Here is a 16,130-nt window from a genome sequence, read left to right as displayed (position 1 = left end):
ATATTATTTTACAGGAATTTCAAAAAAGCAAAGACACAAACTTGAAATGACACTTTAAGTAAAAAACATACTGAAGCTGCCTTACATTATCCAGAGGTTCAAAATACACACTTGAGGGAAGTTGATTTACAGACATCTCTTTATCGAGAGAGAGAGAGGGAGAGAGAGAGGAGATACCCAGACCTTGTAGAGGCGCTGCCGAAGTTTCCATCTAAAGAATGTTTTTCTGGAAAACGCTTTGTTTGGTTTTCAAGTGATTGATGCTTGACTTAATGCTCGGTGAGTCTTCCCAGGAGGGTGAGGCGGGCTCTTTGTGCCTTTTTATCCCATGTGAAGCAAACCAAAGCGGGAGAGTGAGAGTCGTAGCTATTCGGCAGGGTACCAGGTCCTCCCCACCGGCGCATCTGCATGTGAAATCGCCATTTCACCCCTCCACACTCCCTAATTGTTGCAAAAATTATTTGTGAAATTGCCTTCCACCAGGAGTGTTTTCCACGGCGATTGTCACACAATTTTCTATGCACGGCAGGCCCACAGAGTTGACACACGCAACTCTTTCTTACTTAAGAATGTAATAGTTTTAACCTATTCATTTTATTACAATTGGCTTTAAGCTATTGCTATTCGAAAGATCCCTCTTGTAAATGTTCTTTATGCCTACCTGTTGTTATACTACCACAATGGGTGCTAGGCTATACCAATAAGCTTGCACGTATTACTAAAACGATTTGACATTCTTGACACGCAATTTTAGGCCTAATGAAAGTTAAAATGTTAACATCCAAAATGACATTTCTTAACCTATATTGTGCTATTGAATTCCACGGATGTCCGTGGAACCTAGGCTAGCCACAGGTGTCATCTGCAGCAGAGAACATTGATATCTAGTAGATCATACTGAATTAGCCTTTGCAAAAATGTCAAAAACGTGTCTTTAAAAATGTAAGCTCTACGTCAGATTATGATTTTGAATTATACATTCCTGTGAGCTACTTTTAGTAGAAATCACCTCTAATAGCCTACATCTCTGTAAGTTCACTTTTTTGAAGACTTTATTTATATTTATTTATATTATATTCCATTTCTATTGTTTGAGTGCGTTGTACATACAATTTCCCGTCAGACAATTGTTTCAATTCATTAAATTACAATTACTTAAATATGCAATTGAAAAGTCGTTGAAACAGATATATACCAGATAGGCCTTTACTAATCCCGATTATTGGTCATTGCATGCTTTGCAACTCACAGTTAGGCCACTTACGTTTCGCTTGTTGGGCCCCTTTCTACGATTTATGAGGGCAAAGTTCCCTTTCAATAAATGAATGCAGCTTATTGGTGTGGTCCGGCGTCATAGCCCGCTGTGCCAGATTTCTTCAAGCTTGCTAAGACACCTCGGTCCCTCAACTTAAAGGTCCAATCCATCCCCATGGTAATGTGGGTAGCGATGCGCGAGGGAATAGAGTTGCTTTTGGAGAAGGCCTAATATTTAGTGAACTTTAACCTTCCTTGCCCTTTAAATGTAGTCTTTTTCCTATAATGTTACACCTCAAATCATTGTCTGATGTTATAAAAAGTTGACCTGAAGAAATCATTTCATCCTGGAATTTAGGCTACTAACGTCTGTCTTCTAGACACACACAAACACAACCTAACACACACACACACACAGACACACACACACACACACACACACACACACATAGATATACACAAACATAAAATGTGCTTTTATGAATATTGATGTAGCCTACATACACACATGTAGATATGTATTCATAACATTCACACATCTTCTGAACGATTGATTCACGTGTGGACAGAGCAAAGGAGTCGTTTTTTATTCAGGTACAAGGATTACTATCACATCTGTTTAGTTTACTTTCTTTGTTTTGTAAAGTAAAGGTAGTGATGCAATGAATTCAAAACGAAATGTGTGCTTTACGTCCTATGCCATTGTGTGATTGGTCGGCAGGTCCGTGGCTATACCCACTCTCCCATTATGAATAAAAGAAAGCCCGTCGAGCCTATCGGCGGGCTCTTCTGTCTCCTCCTACAACATGCGCCAAAGTTGGCCACTTACACTTTCAACCAGCAAGCAGACGTTATGAAAACTAGCTGTTGACCACTAAGTATATCAAGGCAAAGACTTAAATAACCTTTGCCCATTTACACATTCGAGTGCAAGGTGTATCCCCTCCCTTTACACACCACAAACCTCCTCACTATTGGGGTCTTCTTTTACCCCGGCGTTTCTCTGCATGACTAACATCACCACTTTTTATGTTGGAGGGGTTTTAGTATTTACGAGTTTCTCTGTCTGGGACTACGATTTATAGTTCGATTTTTTTATCCTTTTGAGAGAAGACATTTCGTTACATCCTATCCGCAAAGACCTACATTTTCTTGTCTGGACTTTGCGCGAGTAAGAATTTGGTACCAGTGCCCACTAGGTGTTTCTCCAGTAGCTAGAATGGCTACTTTACCAGGAACAGTGCCTCGAATGATGCGCCCTGCGCCAGGCCAGAACTACCCCCGCACCGGATTCCCTTTGGAAGGTATGTCATATTTTCTTATTTGGAAAATCTTTCTAGAGAGTTGTAAGAAAAACAAACTCGTCAGCTTGAAGGCAGGTTATAGCTCATCTTTGTAAAATATTAGGAAATATTAGGGAATTGTGTTTTAATTTTTTTGTAGCTCATCTTTGTGAAATATGAGGCAATTGTGTTTTCGATTTGTCTATTTATTTACACCTACAAGGACATTGCAATTGTTGTTTTATATATCAGAGTAGACAGGCTAACATTGCTTGACAGGCCTACATGTTGATTTTAGAAGTATAGGACTACTTTTAAAGTATAATTTATCATTTTTACTTTATGCAAATGTTCAATGACAATATGGATGATCAATATTTGACTTCATTTAATTTTTAATGCGTAATAGACCTATCCTCCTTATTGAAAAGTTACCAAACCAATGGTGACATTGTTGCTAAGATAATTGTATCAGTTAAATGATAAACTATGCGAGGAAATACAAAAAAATATCTTAGCATATGCGCGGAAAAATAGCAATTTGTATTTTCATGTATTTATGGGAATCGTTCCCAGTCACAGCGAGTTCGTTCGTGCTCAAGAGCTTTTAACGAAAATACACAAAACCACGTAGCTTGCAAGTTACTGACGCTCCAGGATTTGTTGAAGTATCCTGCTGCTACAAATGGAAGTAAAATACACAGCAAAGAGATGGCTCAAAGGATCACATCAATATTTGTACAGCATGACTAGGAATAATCAAGGTGGAAAGTGTCACACTCTTTAGTGCCTCTTGAATGCGAAATTGGATGCTCAAGTGCTCTATGGCTCTAATTATACATCCTGCCAGCCAGGCTGACTGGGAATGAGTTTGTCTGCGTTCTCTAGTGAGAATGGATGGGCTGTGGGATATGTTTGGAAAGTGCCTACATTATGGTATATTATCATAAACGTCAATGCTATTCGGCACGTCCATACAATTATTATTAATGTATTATTATCATGGTTGAGACGACGACAATGATTATTATTAATATTATAATTTTGTAATTATCATTATGATAGGCGAATGTGAGTAGCCTATCTGAATTGATTGCATTTGATTGTCAAGAACTATACAGGCCTTGGACAACTCATTTTGATTTAAATTATTGTCTATGTGAAATAACTTTCAGTAAGATATCAATGAATTATATAGCATCAAACCAATTTCATATATTTAATTGTTTATCCTAAGCCTATTTTCACGTTGCCCTCTTTGTCATTGCATTGTTGTCTAACTTGATCTCTTTCGCATTAAACTTTAACAATATCAATATCATCAGGACAATATGCAGGACCTGAATATGTTTATTGTGGAACAGTATCAACCCCCCTGGGCCAAGGTCGGGTTAACCAGCTCGGTGGAGTGTTCATCAACGGGAGGCCGCTGCCAAATCATATCCGACACAAGATAGTAGAGATGGCACACCACGGCATCCGACCCTGCGTAATCTCGCGACAGCTACGAGTTTCCCATGGTTGCGTCTCCAAAATCCTCTGTCGGTACCAGGAAACCGGTTCGATTCGTCCCGGGGCTATAGGAGGCAGCAAGCCCAGGGTGAGTGGAGGACTAGTCTCTACATTATTTCACAATCGACAAACTTCAGATACACCTTGACCTTCCATCCGTGTGTCTGTCTTCTTCTTCTTCTTCTTCTACGCACCTGCATGCATGAGGCAACATTTTCAACATAGTAACATTAGTTAGGCCTATAGTCTAGAAGTTATGATTATAGGTATTGCATAGAGTAAATACGTGCAGTTTTGTGTGGGTATGATTTGTGAGGTAGCCTATGAAGACATGAACCATAGGCCTACAACTCGATAACAAAAAAAGTCACTAGGCCTACAATCAGGAAGTCGTCTATAGGCCTTGGTTTGTAATGTCGAAAGAAGGCATGTGCCTCCATTTCAAACTCCCCCCCAGGGAAACCAGTCTATATATCAGCTTTGTTATGTGTATTTGTATCCATATACATTACAAGATCATGTTCTTCATGTGACTTAAAAATTGCTTCGACTTTCCCCTCTCTGTGTTTGGCCGTTGTACATTGTCAAACCCACAGCAGGTAGCAACTCCGGACGTGGAGAAGCGGATTGAAGAGTACAAGCGAGAAAACCCCGGGATGTTCAGTTGGGAGATCCGGGACAAGCTGCTGAAGGACGGGGTGTGCGACAGAAGCACTGTTCCTTCAGGTGAGGCTTCATCTGGTAAGCAACTTTTCCTTCTTATGGTGATTACTGTAAGACTATAGTCTGGTATGCGCACATTTGGAATGCAGTTTTTATTTATTTTACTTCTATTTTTGTGACTTCAGAATTGTTCACCATGTCTTGACATGAATCTATAAATTTCAAGAAATATATAATTCATGTATACACAAAATTACTAGGACTTCAATGTAATCCAAGGCTTGTTTTGTTTTCAGTGAGTTCCATCAGCCGAGTTCTGAGGGCGCGATTCGGCAAGAAAGATGACGACGACGACAGTGATAAGAAGGACGAAGACGGGGAAAAGAAAACAAAGCATAGCATCGATGGCATTCTCGGCGATAAAGGTAGGCCAACAAAGAAAAACGTCCGTTTATTTTGCTAGAAATTGTGACTAAATCGTGTCATTAATATTTGTGGTATTAAACAAAAATACAATCTACGGTAGCATATACACACACAATAATTCTCTATTAGGCCCATGATTCATTATTGCAATAGCAACATCATCAACAACGATAATTATTATTATTGTTGTTATTATTGTTATTATTATTGTTATTGTTATTATTACTACACTTTAGTAGATCCTATTCCTATTATACAACTAATTATTATTATTGTTGTTATTATTGTTATTATTATTGTTATTGTTATTATTACTACACTTTAGTAGATCCTATTCCTATTATACAACTAATTATTATTACATTATTATTTGGAGGTTAAGTTATTACACTTGTTAATTTGTATCATCTTTTATCGTTTTCAACTAGGTCAACAATTTATTTAAATGTTTTTTCCTATATATTTCTTGGGAAATTCTTATACATTTACTGTAAATCTGAAGAGCCTCTCACAGATTGGTGCATTCATTCCTGCTTTTAAGTCCCAGCCAGTCCTTACTCAATTATTCAATTATTTATGTGACAAATTCCTCTCGCGCTCTTTTAACGATCCCCTAAACGACAGCTGACAGTTGACCCATTTGACAATCACAGTCAGTTAGAGGCGCTACATCACTTGTCAGTTAAACTGAGACGAAGAGGGAAACTTCTCTGCAGCCATATTCATCTAATACTCGTGGCAATTATATTAAGGCATGCACACATTAACTAGTTTGTAATACACATTTTTCAAACAAACAAACTCTTAATGTGAATATGTTATTTCTAACATTAGGTAATAGGGATGCATGACATTATTGATTTATTTAGCTAGTCTTTTAAGATAACTCAGATTCATTGTTAATTTGTATTTTTATATAAGCCTATACGAAACATTTCATTCAGTTAGTAGGTTCGTGCTATTGTGCCACTTGTCAGTGCGCGCTCTGTCGTGGAGTAGCCTATAGGGAGAGAGAGAAATCACAGTGCTTATACAAACCTTTCCTGAAAGAGACAAAGGTCGCCCTTTAAGATGATCAAACATCCTTGAATAGGGTTTAGATAAGAGTTCACAAAAAGCTTTTCCCCATAAAAGACACTGCCAAACTTCTTCAAACTTGAAGATGAACTTCAGTCGCACAACCTCTCTCGTCCATTGACGCTTTTCTAAAGTGAAGATTCCAAGGTACAAAGGTAAATCCTAGAAAGCAGGGCAGCAAAAAGGGTCAGTCCATTCTCATTCAAAAACCCGCAAAGAGAGAGAGATAAAAAAAGTGTGGACAAAGGGCAGGGTAGATATAAAGGGAAATGAATAATTCAGTACACCCCGCTGGTAGATAGTTTTGTAATATTACGGAATAGTCTGTTGGAGGAGAAAGCGCATTTGATGGTGCAAAACGGTTCTTTCTTTTTTTTATGGCTTGTGTCCATTTATTCATTTAGAGGTCGGACCATTGTGTTTTTTAGCTCTGTATGGTGTGCTTAATCATGGAAAAATGTTGGTCTTTCCGTTTGTAAACAGATATGCTTAAAACTTCAGACAAATTGACCCATTGTAAAATGTCGGTCTCTGATTTCGAAGAGATGTTATCATGTCGCAATCCAAGGTGAACTGTTGCCGAATGTTTCAGTGCAATCTTAATCTTATTGCTATTTTTTCTGATCATTTGTATCATTCTTATTCGATGCTTTACACACGAATAAAAAACAGGAGTCCGTTTACCACGTTTTACATCGAACAATTGAATCGGCCTGCATTCTGATTTATTCATTCGGAGATATGATTTCGCTTGCAACAGTGTCACATCAGAATGTTGGAATTGATCGCGTCAGATCTGTCCTCAATAGGTTAACTCAGAACACCAAATGTGCTTTTTAATTCATACAAAGATTCGTCTTCTCCCTAATGCAGTTTACCATCCAAATTGCATTTAATAACGTTAAGACTTATTAGAGCAAGTAGGTCTAATGGAAACGGTGTCTGTTGAATAGGCAGCTGTGTTGGAGTGGGGTGTAATAGCTTGCAGGCATGGTAAGAAATGTATTTATCCCCAATCAGCCCCTCACTCTCTGAGTTTGAAGCACAAACGTTGTGTTGAAGGGTTTTAAAGCAGATTAAATTTAGCCTTTTATTTATTTCCACTTTCATCTCTGAGCGGGGCTCACAGTGGCTCACCCTGGGCACACATTCATGAGATTTCTGGTTTACTTCAGATATCTTTACATGTATTACATGTATTTATTTGTTTATTTATTTGTGTATTCATTTATTTTAGTTTTACATCACAGATTTTTCCCCTCTGTAACATTTCAAGCAAGTTGCAATAGGCTAAGGCTAAATAAGGGTATGGAGCTAGATCACCATGGTCTGTGGAGATTTTACAAAGTTGTACTGCACTTCCACGTTTGTAAACGGAACGCAGGCTCATTATCTAATTTTGATAAGAATATCCATCCATATATGCTTTCCACAATTAAAGAGCATCCACCTGCCATCTTCGATAAGGCAGAGTGATAGTGAGGGGCTGCGATGACGGTGCCGAGTCTCAATAGGCGAACAACGGGGTGAAGGGGTTCCATAAAACGCCAAACGTGCATGTTCTCAGTCTTGGATATATTGTTTGTGGATGACTGGTCAGACCGCCAGGGAAAGAATGAAACCGTTCTTTTAAAAGGGACCATCTGCAATTACTAAACCAACATACGGTCCTCTGTAGCCAGCATGAATTGGCGAGGTGGAGGCAATGGACACTTCAGAAAATCGTCGGATTACCTGAGGTTCTCAATCTAATCAAACAGAGGCCAGACTGGCTTTCTGGGCGTTGGGAAGGGATAATGAGAGAGAGCATCGGAGAGCCACTGTGGTGTCAGGCAATCCGAGGCTCCGGGCTCGCTTTCTCTGTGCATATTCAATTAAATGACCATGGGTGCCGATTAAGAACAAGGATGTTATATACAAAGGGACAGAAAAGAATCACATTGTCTATGAGATAACATAAAATGTGTAGCCTTTTTGAAATGACAAACAAACAAAACAAGTTAAAATATGTAAAGACCTAAATAAATAAGTATTACAATTAGTGTGTTCTACACACACACGCACACACACACACACACACACACACACACACACACACACACACACACACACACACACACACACACACACACACACACACACACACACACACACACACGCACACACACACACACGCACGCACACACACACACACACACACTCTATGTCTACGGAAATATAATGTAGCAATATTTCGGGGTCTAAAGCCGTGCTGAATGAGAAGGACAGGGGAATGAAGCGAGAACCCACTTCAAACAAATCCATCTGGAATAGGCTAGCGTATGAGAGAGATTTAGTGAAAGTATGGGGAAGTTATTTAGCTATTATTTTTCCTCGGGCATTGAGAGTAACTCCATCTGCACTTTCTTCCAGCTATTTGGCTGGGTTGAAATAGAGGGATACCCAAATGTTGGGCAGAGATAACATACCCATCATAGCCCAGACCCTGCGATGTGCTTCACTGCATTAAACTCGGATTAACCTCCCCTTTCCCCGCAGCCCGCTCTCGACACATTTCACTGGAATGTACATTGGTGGATTTCTTGCACACAGAGGGGGCAAAAGCTTAAAGCCCTCGCTACAGCTAATCATAATATCGATTATGATATTATTGATAACAAAATAGATTATAATAATCATATAATTAATAATTGGCCTAATAATAATAATTTCAGATTCTAACCAATATATTAATTGCAACTAGTAGCCTATAAGAAAGTGCATTATTTAGAATCTTTTGAAAATATTTCAAATCAATTATAGCCTACCAAATCTTGTCAAATAATGTCAATTAATTTAATACTAGCGTATATTATTGTAGCGTGTAATTTGCTATTTTATGGAAATGGACAGTCAAAATCATGATAAAGACCATGTTTTAATCCTGGAACCAATCAAACACAGGAGGTTGGTGGCACCTTAATTGGGGAGGACCGGCTCGTGGTAATGGCTGGAGCAAAATTAGTGGAATGGAAACCATGTGTTTGATGCCATTCCATTAACTCCGTTCCAGGCATTATTATGAGCCATCCTGCCCTCAGCAGCCTCCACTGCAATCAAATTACCCAAACCAACCACCGTTTTTCCTAATTGGAATTTAAACAGGTTGTTAGGAAAGCTTTTTCTTGATTTTGACAGGACACTGAATTTTGAGTCTCAATACGCGTAAATCAATTCAACCACTGGCAGGCTAAGATAGAATCCGCGCTCTCTAAAACACAATCCTTTCTAATTTATGTTCAATCGTTTGCACCGAAGCCGATTTCTTCGACAGTGAACGAAATTTAGCAGGGGTCATGGTTTACAAGCCTAAATTAACAGTACATGGACCCCTTTAATAATTTAGCCGCCACTATTTTTACTCTTCGTATTTGTATCTGTACACATAGTGATTTATGTCATGGTTTGCATTTGTCTTCCCTCGTGAAACTTGAAACAAGCTGAGCAATGGCGGAATGGAATGGCATCTGGAGAGCCCCTGGCATTATTTCCAAACAACCACAAGTCAACCGATGGGACACGTTAAACGGATAGATGGCCATTTATACAGACAACCTTTGAACGATTAGGTCTCGATTCGTTCTCTCCTCGGGAGGAGCATTAACGCGCAATTATACCCAATGTTTTTGGCGACCTGTGAATTTGAGGAGGACCCCGAATGTGTTGTGTGCAGGATTTTCGTTTTCCGCAGTCATGTTAAAAAGAGACAAGAGAGAGCAAGGGAATATAGATCGTAGCCTAGGCGAGGGCAGCTAACTGGAAGAAATGGAGAAGCTTTTGGAATTCCAACCTTTTGCTTATCAGAAACATTATTGTGACGGCTCAAACACAATGGTCCCACTGGTTGAATCAACGTTATTTCCACGTCATTGAAATTCAATTACGTTGAACTAACGTAGAATATACGTTAAATTGACGTCTGTGCCCAGTGGGGGAGTTCATCACTGCAGACTGCGCTTTCAAGCCTGCCGGTCTATTAATTAAAGCACTGCTTGTCACGTGGGACACGTCCTATCATGCGCACACTTCTTAGGATAATGGTTTTTCGATCTCTTGTAATGTGGGATTCTCCATAAGGGACAATCTTTCCTCTCCAGCTACTTAGGGGACATTGAGAAGTGTACAGACGAAGGCATGGGGATTTTTATCTCATTTATAAAGACGAGTTCATAATCCTTTCCTGCTTAATAACTTTAAAAGGATTCAATTTCCCGTCTCATTTAGGGTTACGATCATACATTGTTATTGGATACAATAGTATCATTTCAAGGTTAACATTTCATGCTTGAGAAATATTAAAATATTGTCCTATACTGTTTTATAGTTAAAAGATTTCCGGAAGTTTTAATCCATGCATGTTGTCGTCGTCGTTGTTGATAATGATGACGATTATCTGTTTAATCTGTTGTAGACTAACTCATTTCCCATTTCCCTAATGTGGTCAATATTTTGAAGGCGTCTTGTTAGCACCACGGTATTTAGTGGGCATGGGAGTCACAGAACCGATTTCCGGGCCAAGACATACGGTCCAAATTATGACGAAAGTATATCCCTGAAGGCCCCGCTCATAGCAGCAGTGTGCAGGATGTTCTTATCATTTCTGTCTGTGTCGTATTTAGCCATTTTTTACTAGAATGTTTGGTGACCCTATCACATGTTCAATGCTGATGATAAGGTGCTGCAGACATATTGAGTCAAGTCCTATTTTTGTGCAATTCTTTATCGATACCTTATTGTTCCAACATAATTATGACATAATGGAAAACAGATAGAAATTGTTATTTTTTAGTAAAATGTTACTTTGTTCTATATTGCCTGTAACGCTTCAGTTTGCTTATTGCAACAAGTGGGCTGCATGTATTCTACACACGTAGGCCTATAGACTATCGATTACCCTCTATCGACCATCTCCTTATAGTACAATAATGAAATAATCGATTTTATAACATTATACGACAAGTAACTCATCCCAAACTTTCCCAAACTAGTCCCCACAATGCTGCATGTCATATTTTAGTTACATTTTTGCCCCCATTTAACTTCAGCATGGCTGATTTATACACCGCTGTGCAGGTATTTGACGGGTGCAGGGGCCCCTACAAATCCAACTCATTGCGGTTTCCCCTGTAATTCATCTTAGTATCCCAGGGAGAGGGCCCCAGGTACTCAAGGTATCTTAATTCTTTCAGCAAACTTTTCCAATAATTTGTCTCCAACAAAGCCTCCTCTGTAATAAAGCACCGGTTTCAGTTGACCTATCGGCTGCTGTGCAAGAAGGCCTACAGGTTAGGTTGAGCTTTTTGTAGTTTTTAGCAGTTGTGTGATTATGATGACGGATTCTTATAATATATAACAGCTTGTTATAACACGGTTTGATTTCAGCAACGTTACCCATGAAATATTAAAGGGTGGGGGGGGAAAGGAAATATATTTGGTCTAAAGATTTGGTTCGTTTTCTCTTCCTGAGCTAATGTTGAGCAATGCATTGCGTAAACTCACAGTATTATGTTTGAATTATTTATGGTTATTATCATTATATATCTTCTTCTTCTTGTTGTTCTTTTTTTATGATTGTTATTATGATTAAAGGTATCCATTATTAATTAGCAATAATCGTATTTGTCGTTGCATGCCTCTGTGCCATCCTTAGCTTTCCGTTTGGTGGAGACTGAGGCGACAGAGCGAGGCTGACAGGGGTAAGCTAGGGATCCCCTGTGAGTCTGACTCGGAAATCATAACTTGACCAGCTTTTCCTTTTCTGAAACCAACTCGTTGAACTTGTCAGATCTAATCAGGGCGTTTAAACGTTCAAGTGTATCGGTGGGAAACAGTAGGTGGTTGGTCAGGGCCAGCAAATACGGCTTTCGAGCCTTTTTGAGGAGACGTAGAGGGGGATGAGCATGAGGACGCTTGGAATTGGATTGCTCGAAGGAGAGTCTTTTTTCTCCAGGCTTTTCCCGCTACTGTGTCAATTATATGGCCATCCAGCGGGCTATACAAGGCAGCCGGCGCATGGACTTTGGCAGAGCGTGCTAATTAGGTATTACATTCATTAGAATAGACATCTATTAACGTCTTGAAAGTTAGCAATTTTTTTTACACAGTTTAAAAGGTATAACAGTGGGTTAATGGCTTACAGCCAATATTACATTTTATAGCATCCCCATGATGTGTGCTTCCCGTCTAACTGATGTCCTAGAGATATTAAAACCCCAAACATATGTTTAAACGTTTTTCTAACCTGTGATAGAATTTTTCTATTTTTAAACCAAAAAATATAAAGTACCAGTCAAAAGTTTGGACACACCTACTCATTCAAGAGTTTTTCTTTATTATTTACTATTTTCTACATTGTAGAATATTAGTGAAGACATCAAAACTATGAAATAAAACATACGGAATCATGTAGTAACCAAAAAAATGTTTAACAAATCAAAATATATTTTATTCTTCAAAGTAGCCACCCTTTGCCTTGATGACAGCTTTCCACACTCTTGGCATTCTCTCAACCAGCTTCACCTGGAATGCTTTTCCAACAGGAGTCCCACATATGCTGGGCACTTGTTGGCTGCTTTTCCTTCACTCTGTAGTCCAACTCATCCCAAACCATCTCAATTGGGTTGAGGTCATGGGATTGTGGAGGCCAGGTCATCTGATGCAGCACTCCATCACTCTCCTTCTTGGTAAAATAACCCTTACACAGCCTGGAGGTGTATTTTGGGTCATTGTCCTGTTGAAAAACAAATGGTAGTCCCACTAAGCGCAAACCAGATGGGATGACGTATCGCTGCAGAATGCTGTGGTATCATTGCTGGTTAAGTGTGCCTTGAATTCTAAATTAATCACAGACAGTGTCACCTCCACACCATCACACCTCCTCCTCCATGCTTCATGGTGGGAATCACACATGCGGAGATCACCTGTTCACCTACTCTGCGTCTCACAAAGACACAGCGGTTGGAACCAAAAATCTCAAATTTGGAGTCATCAAACCAAAGGACAGATTTCCATCAATCTAATGTCCATTGCTCATGTTTCTTGGCCCAAGCAAGTCTCTTATTATTATTGGTGTCCCTTAGTTGTGGTTTCTTTGCAGCAATTCGACCACGAAGGCCTGATTCACACAGTCTCCTCTGAACAGTTGATGTTGAGATGTGTCTGTTACTTGAACTCTGTGAAGCATTTATTTGGGCTGCAATTTCTGAGCCTGGTAACACTAATTAACTTATCCTCTGCAGCAGAGGTAACTCTGGGTCTTCCTTTCCTGTGGCGGTCCTCACGGTAGCCAGTTTCATCAGAGCGCCTGATGGTTTTTGTGACTGCACTTGAAGAAACGTTCAAAGTTCTTGACATTTTCTGTATTAACTGACCTTCATGTCTTAAAGTGATGATGGACTGTCATTTCTCTTTGCTTATTTGACCTGTTCTTGCCATAATATGGACTTGGTCTTTTACCAAGTAGGGCTATCTTCTGTATACCACCCATACCTTGTCACAACACAACTGATAAGCTCAAACGCATTAAGAAGGAAAGAAATTCCACAAATTAACTTTTAAGAAGACACACCTGTTAATTGAAATGCATTACAGGTGACAACCTCATGAAGCTGGTTGAGAGAATGCCAAGAGTGTGCAAAGCTGTCATCAAGGCAAAGGGTGGCTACTTTGAAGAATCTCTAATATAACATATATTTTGATTTGTTTAACACTTTTTTGGTTACTACATGATTCCATATGTGTTATTTAATAGTTTTGATGTCTTCACTATTATTCTACAATGTAGAAAATAGTAAAAATAAAGAAAAACCCTGGAATGAGCAGGTGTGTCCAAGCCTTTGACTGGTGCTGTATGTGTGAAATTTGTTTTGATTTAGAATGGACCATTATCATGCACCTGTCACAACAGGGGCAGCGTTAAAAAAAAACAAGTAATCTATGCACTTAAATTGCAAATGGAGGACGCTTTTCCCGTGGTTCATTTTCATGTCAGCCAGGTAGGCTATATTCCTGTTGTAAAGATAAGGAATTTTCTTAATATTAGGAAAGTTGAGAAATAAATATAGTAGGCCTAGTCTATAGAATACTGATGGGATCCTTCTCTTTTTAGTAGAGGCCATGACTCTGTTTTCTCATGTAATTGCATAGCCTATAGAAATGTTGCCCAATATGAGCTCATGGGCTCTCATGAAGTGTTTGATTAGATTTTCGATTACATTTGCATTGATGTCAGAGTGATTAGAGCGACAATAGAGGGCTGAGTACCAGGCAGGCACTTTTTTGGTTACTACATGATTCCTTATGTGTTATTTCATATGTTTGATGTCTTCACTGTTATTCTACAATATAGAAAATAGTAAAAATAAAGACAAATCCTGCAATGAGTAGGTGTGTCCAAACGTTTGACTGGTACTGTATCTAAAAAAACAAATGTTTTGCTATTCCTAGTGTGTTTACAAAATTGTTATTTAAAAAATCAAGTGTAGGCTATTTCATGACTGATCAGGCCCCACGAGACTAATATATTATCTACGTTTGTGTATGTGTGTTTGTCTTTTGAGTATAGTTTTGTGTTTTTTCCATTGAAAAATATACTAAATCATCCTCTCTTTGGTTTAGAAGCAGTCGAAATTCAATTGTCTCCATGCCCTTTTTGAAAGCATTTTTTCTTTTAATTGAATACCTTTTTTCTTTTATTGGGACTAAACCCCTTCTGATGTCTGACAGCCTAGTCTCTCCATTGTCAGACGAATGGACACTAGAAGGAAGAGAGAAAGAAGAGGGAGGAGAAAAGAACCTTCTGTTATTTTCTATCTTGAGACTAGCTGCATAGGCTATTCAGGCGAGTTGATGAACTCCTCCAAAAAGTTTATTAAGGGGCTGAAAACAATAAGAACTAAAGCCTTTGGGCTCCAGGGCAGACAGTTTATAAACTAGCTGCCATTGTGCCTCAAAGGCAGATGCATGAATACTTTTGAATGGGGCCTTCAAACTGACACGATCAGGCTGGACAGCAACAGTTTAAAAGGAGAGGGTTCTTCTTCTGCAGCTCAGATCTCTCCTTTCCTGCATTAATGTTCATCTGCAGAGAAGAGGCAGGGGGAGAATGATCTGGGCAGGCATTGACTGTCATGGCCAGGGGGATTTTCTCCCTCTACACTTAGATATACTACACGTAACAGCCAGTTGACATGAAGAAAAACATTATTAAAATTCATTCAACTTAATATGACAAATTGACGATTGTCCTTCTTCCAGGAGAAAACACCAGTGCATTTTCCCATTCCTCGGTCAGTTCTGTAAGGAAATTGCAACATAGAGTAATGGTAAGACAATCTAATACGCTACATTTATTTATTTTCTTATTTCCTCTGTAAAAAATAGATCAGCTAGCAGTTTTATCTCAGACAGACGAAGTGGGAAGCAATGCGCTGGTTAGCTGTGTTTTAGCTGTGTTTAAAACGTTTATTTTCTGTCTTTGCTCTGGTGGAAAGCAATATTTAGTTTATCTTCTGTCTGGAACGCTGTTAATGTTCTTAAAAAGTTGACAGTAGACTACTGAGGAGCTTTTGATTTACTGTCATATTTGAAGAAATAGCTCAACAACCTTGTTGTATACATCTAGACACGTTATTCCCATTCCTTTCATTAGAGAAAGGTGTGTCACTTTCTATCCCTCTCTCTATCTTTCACTCTCTTTCTCTGGCCAGCCCTTCTCTTTAGCCCCGTCAGTCTCTGGTTCTCTGCCTCTCTGCCTCCCAACATCAGAGGGAGTCCTGTGATTTGTGACCCCAGCGACCCATACTTAATCTGGCTAAAGAGGGGGAGCATCCAGCTCGTAGAGCGCAGGGCCCCAAACAGCCCCGGCCTGATCTGGCA

At 39.2% G+C, this 16,130-nt stretch overlaps 1 protein-coding gene across 8 annotated transcripts in view; it reads left to right on the top strand.

Moving 5' to 3' along the window:
- The first annotated feature begins 2,056 nt into the window (after positions 1-2,056).
- The window catches only part of LOC115207741 (paired box protein Pax-7), a 59,413-nt gene continuing 45,339 nt past the window's right edge, over positions 2,057-16,130 (top strand). For 2 of the 8 annotated variants that reach the window (XM_029775191.1, XM_029775190.1), the window contains exons 1-4: positions 2,057-2,558; positions 3,902-4,137; positions 4,646-4,775; positions 5,009-5,137. In XM_029775191.1, coding sequence (XP_029631051.1) covers positions 2,474-2,558; positions 3,902-4,137; positions 4,646-4,775; positions 5,009-5,137 — 580 coding nt within the window. In that variant the 5' untranslated portion in view covers positions 2,057-2,473. Of the gene's footprint in view, positions 2,559-3,862; positions 4,138-4,645; positions 4,791-5,008; positions 5,138-16,130 lie in introns of all 8 variants that reach the window. The other 6 variants (XM_029775187.1, XM_029775186.1, XM_029775189.1 and 3 more) reach the window with 3 other exon arrangements.

Source organism: Salmo trutta, chromosome 14 (assembly GCF_901001165.1).
Source record: "Salmo trutta chromosome 14, fSalTru1.1, whole genome shotgun sequence".
In the NCBI taxonomy this organism is placed as follows: domain Eukaryota; kingdom Metazoa; phylum Chordata; class Actinopteri; order Salmoniformes; family Salmonidae; genus Salmo; species Salmo trutta.
Note: the sequence above shows the minus strand (reverse complement) of the source record. Positions and strands in the feature narration are given on the sequence as shown.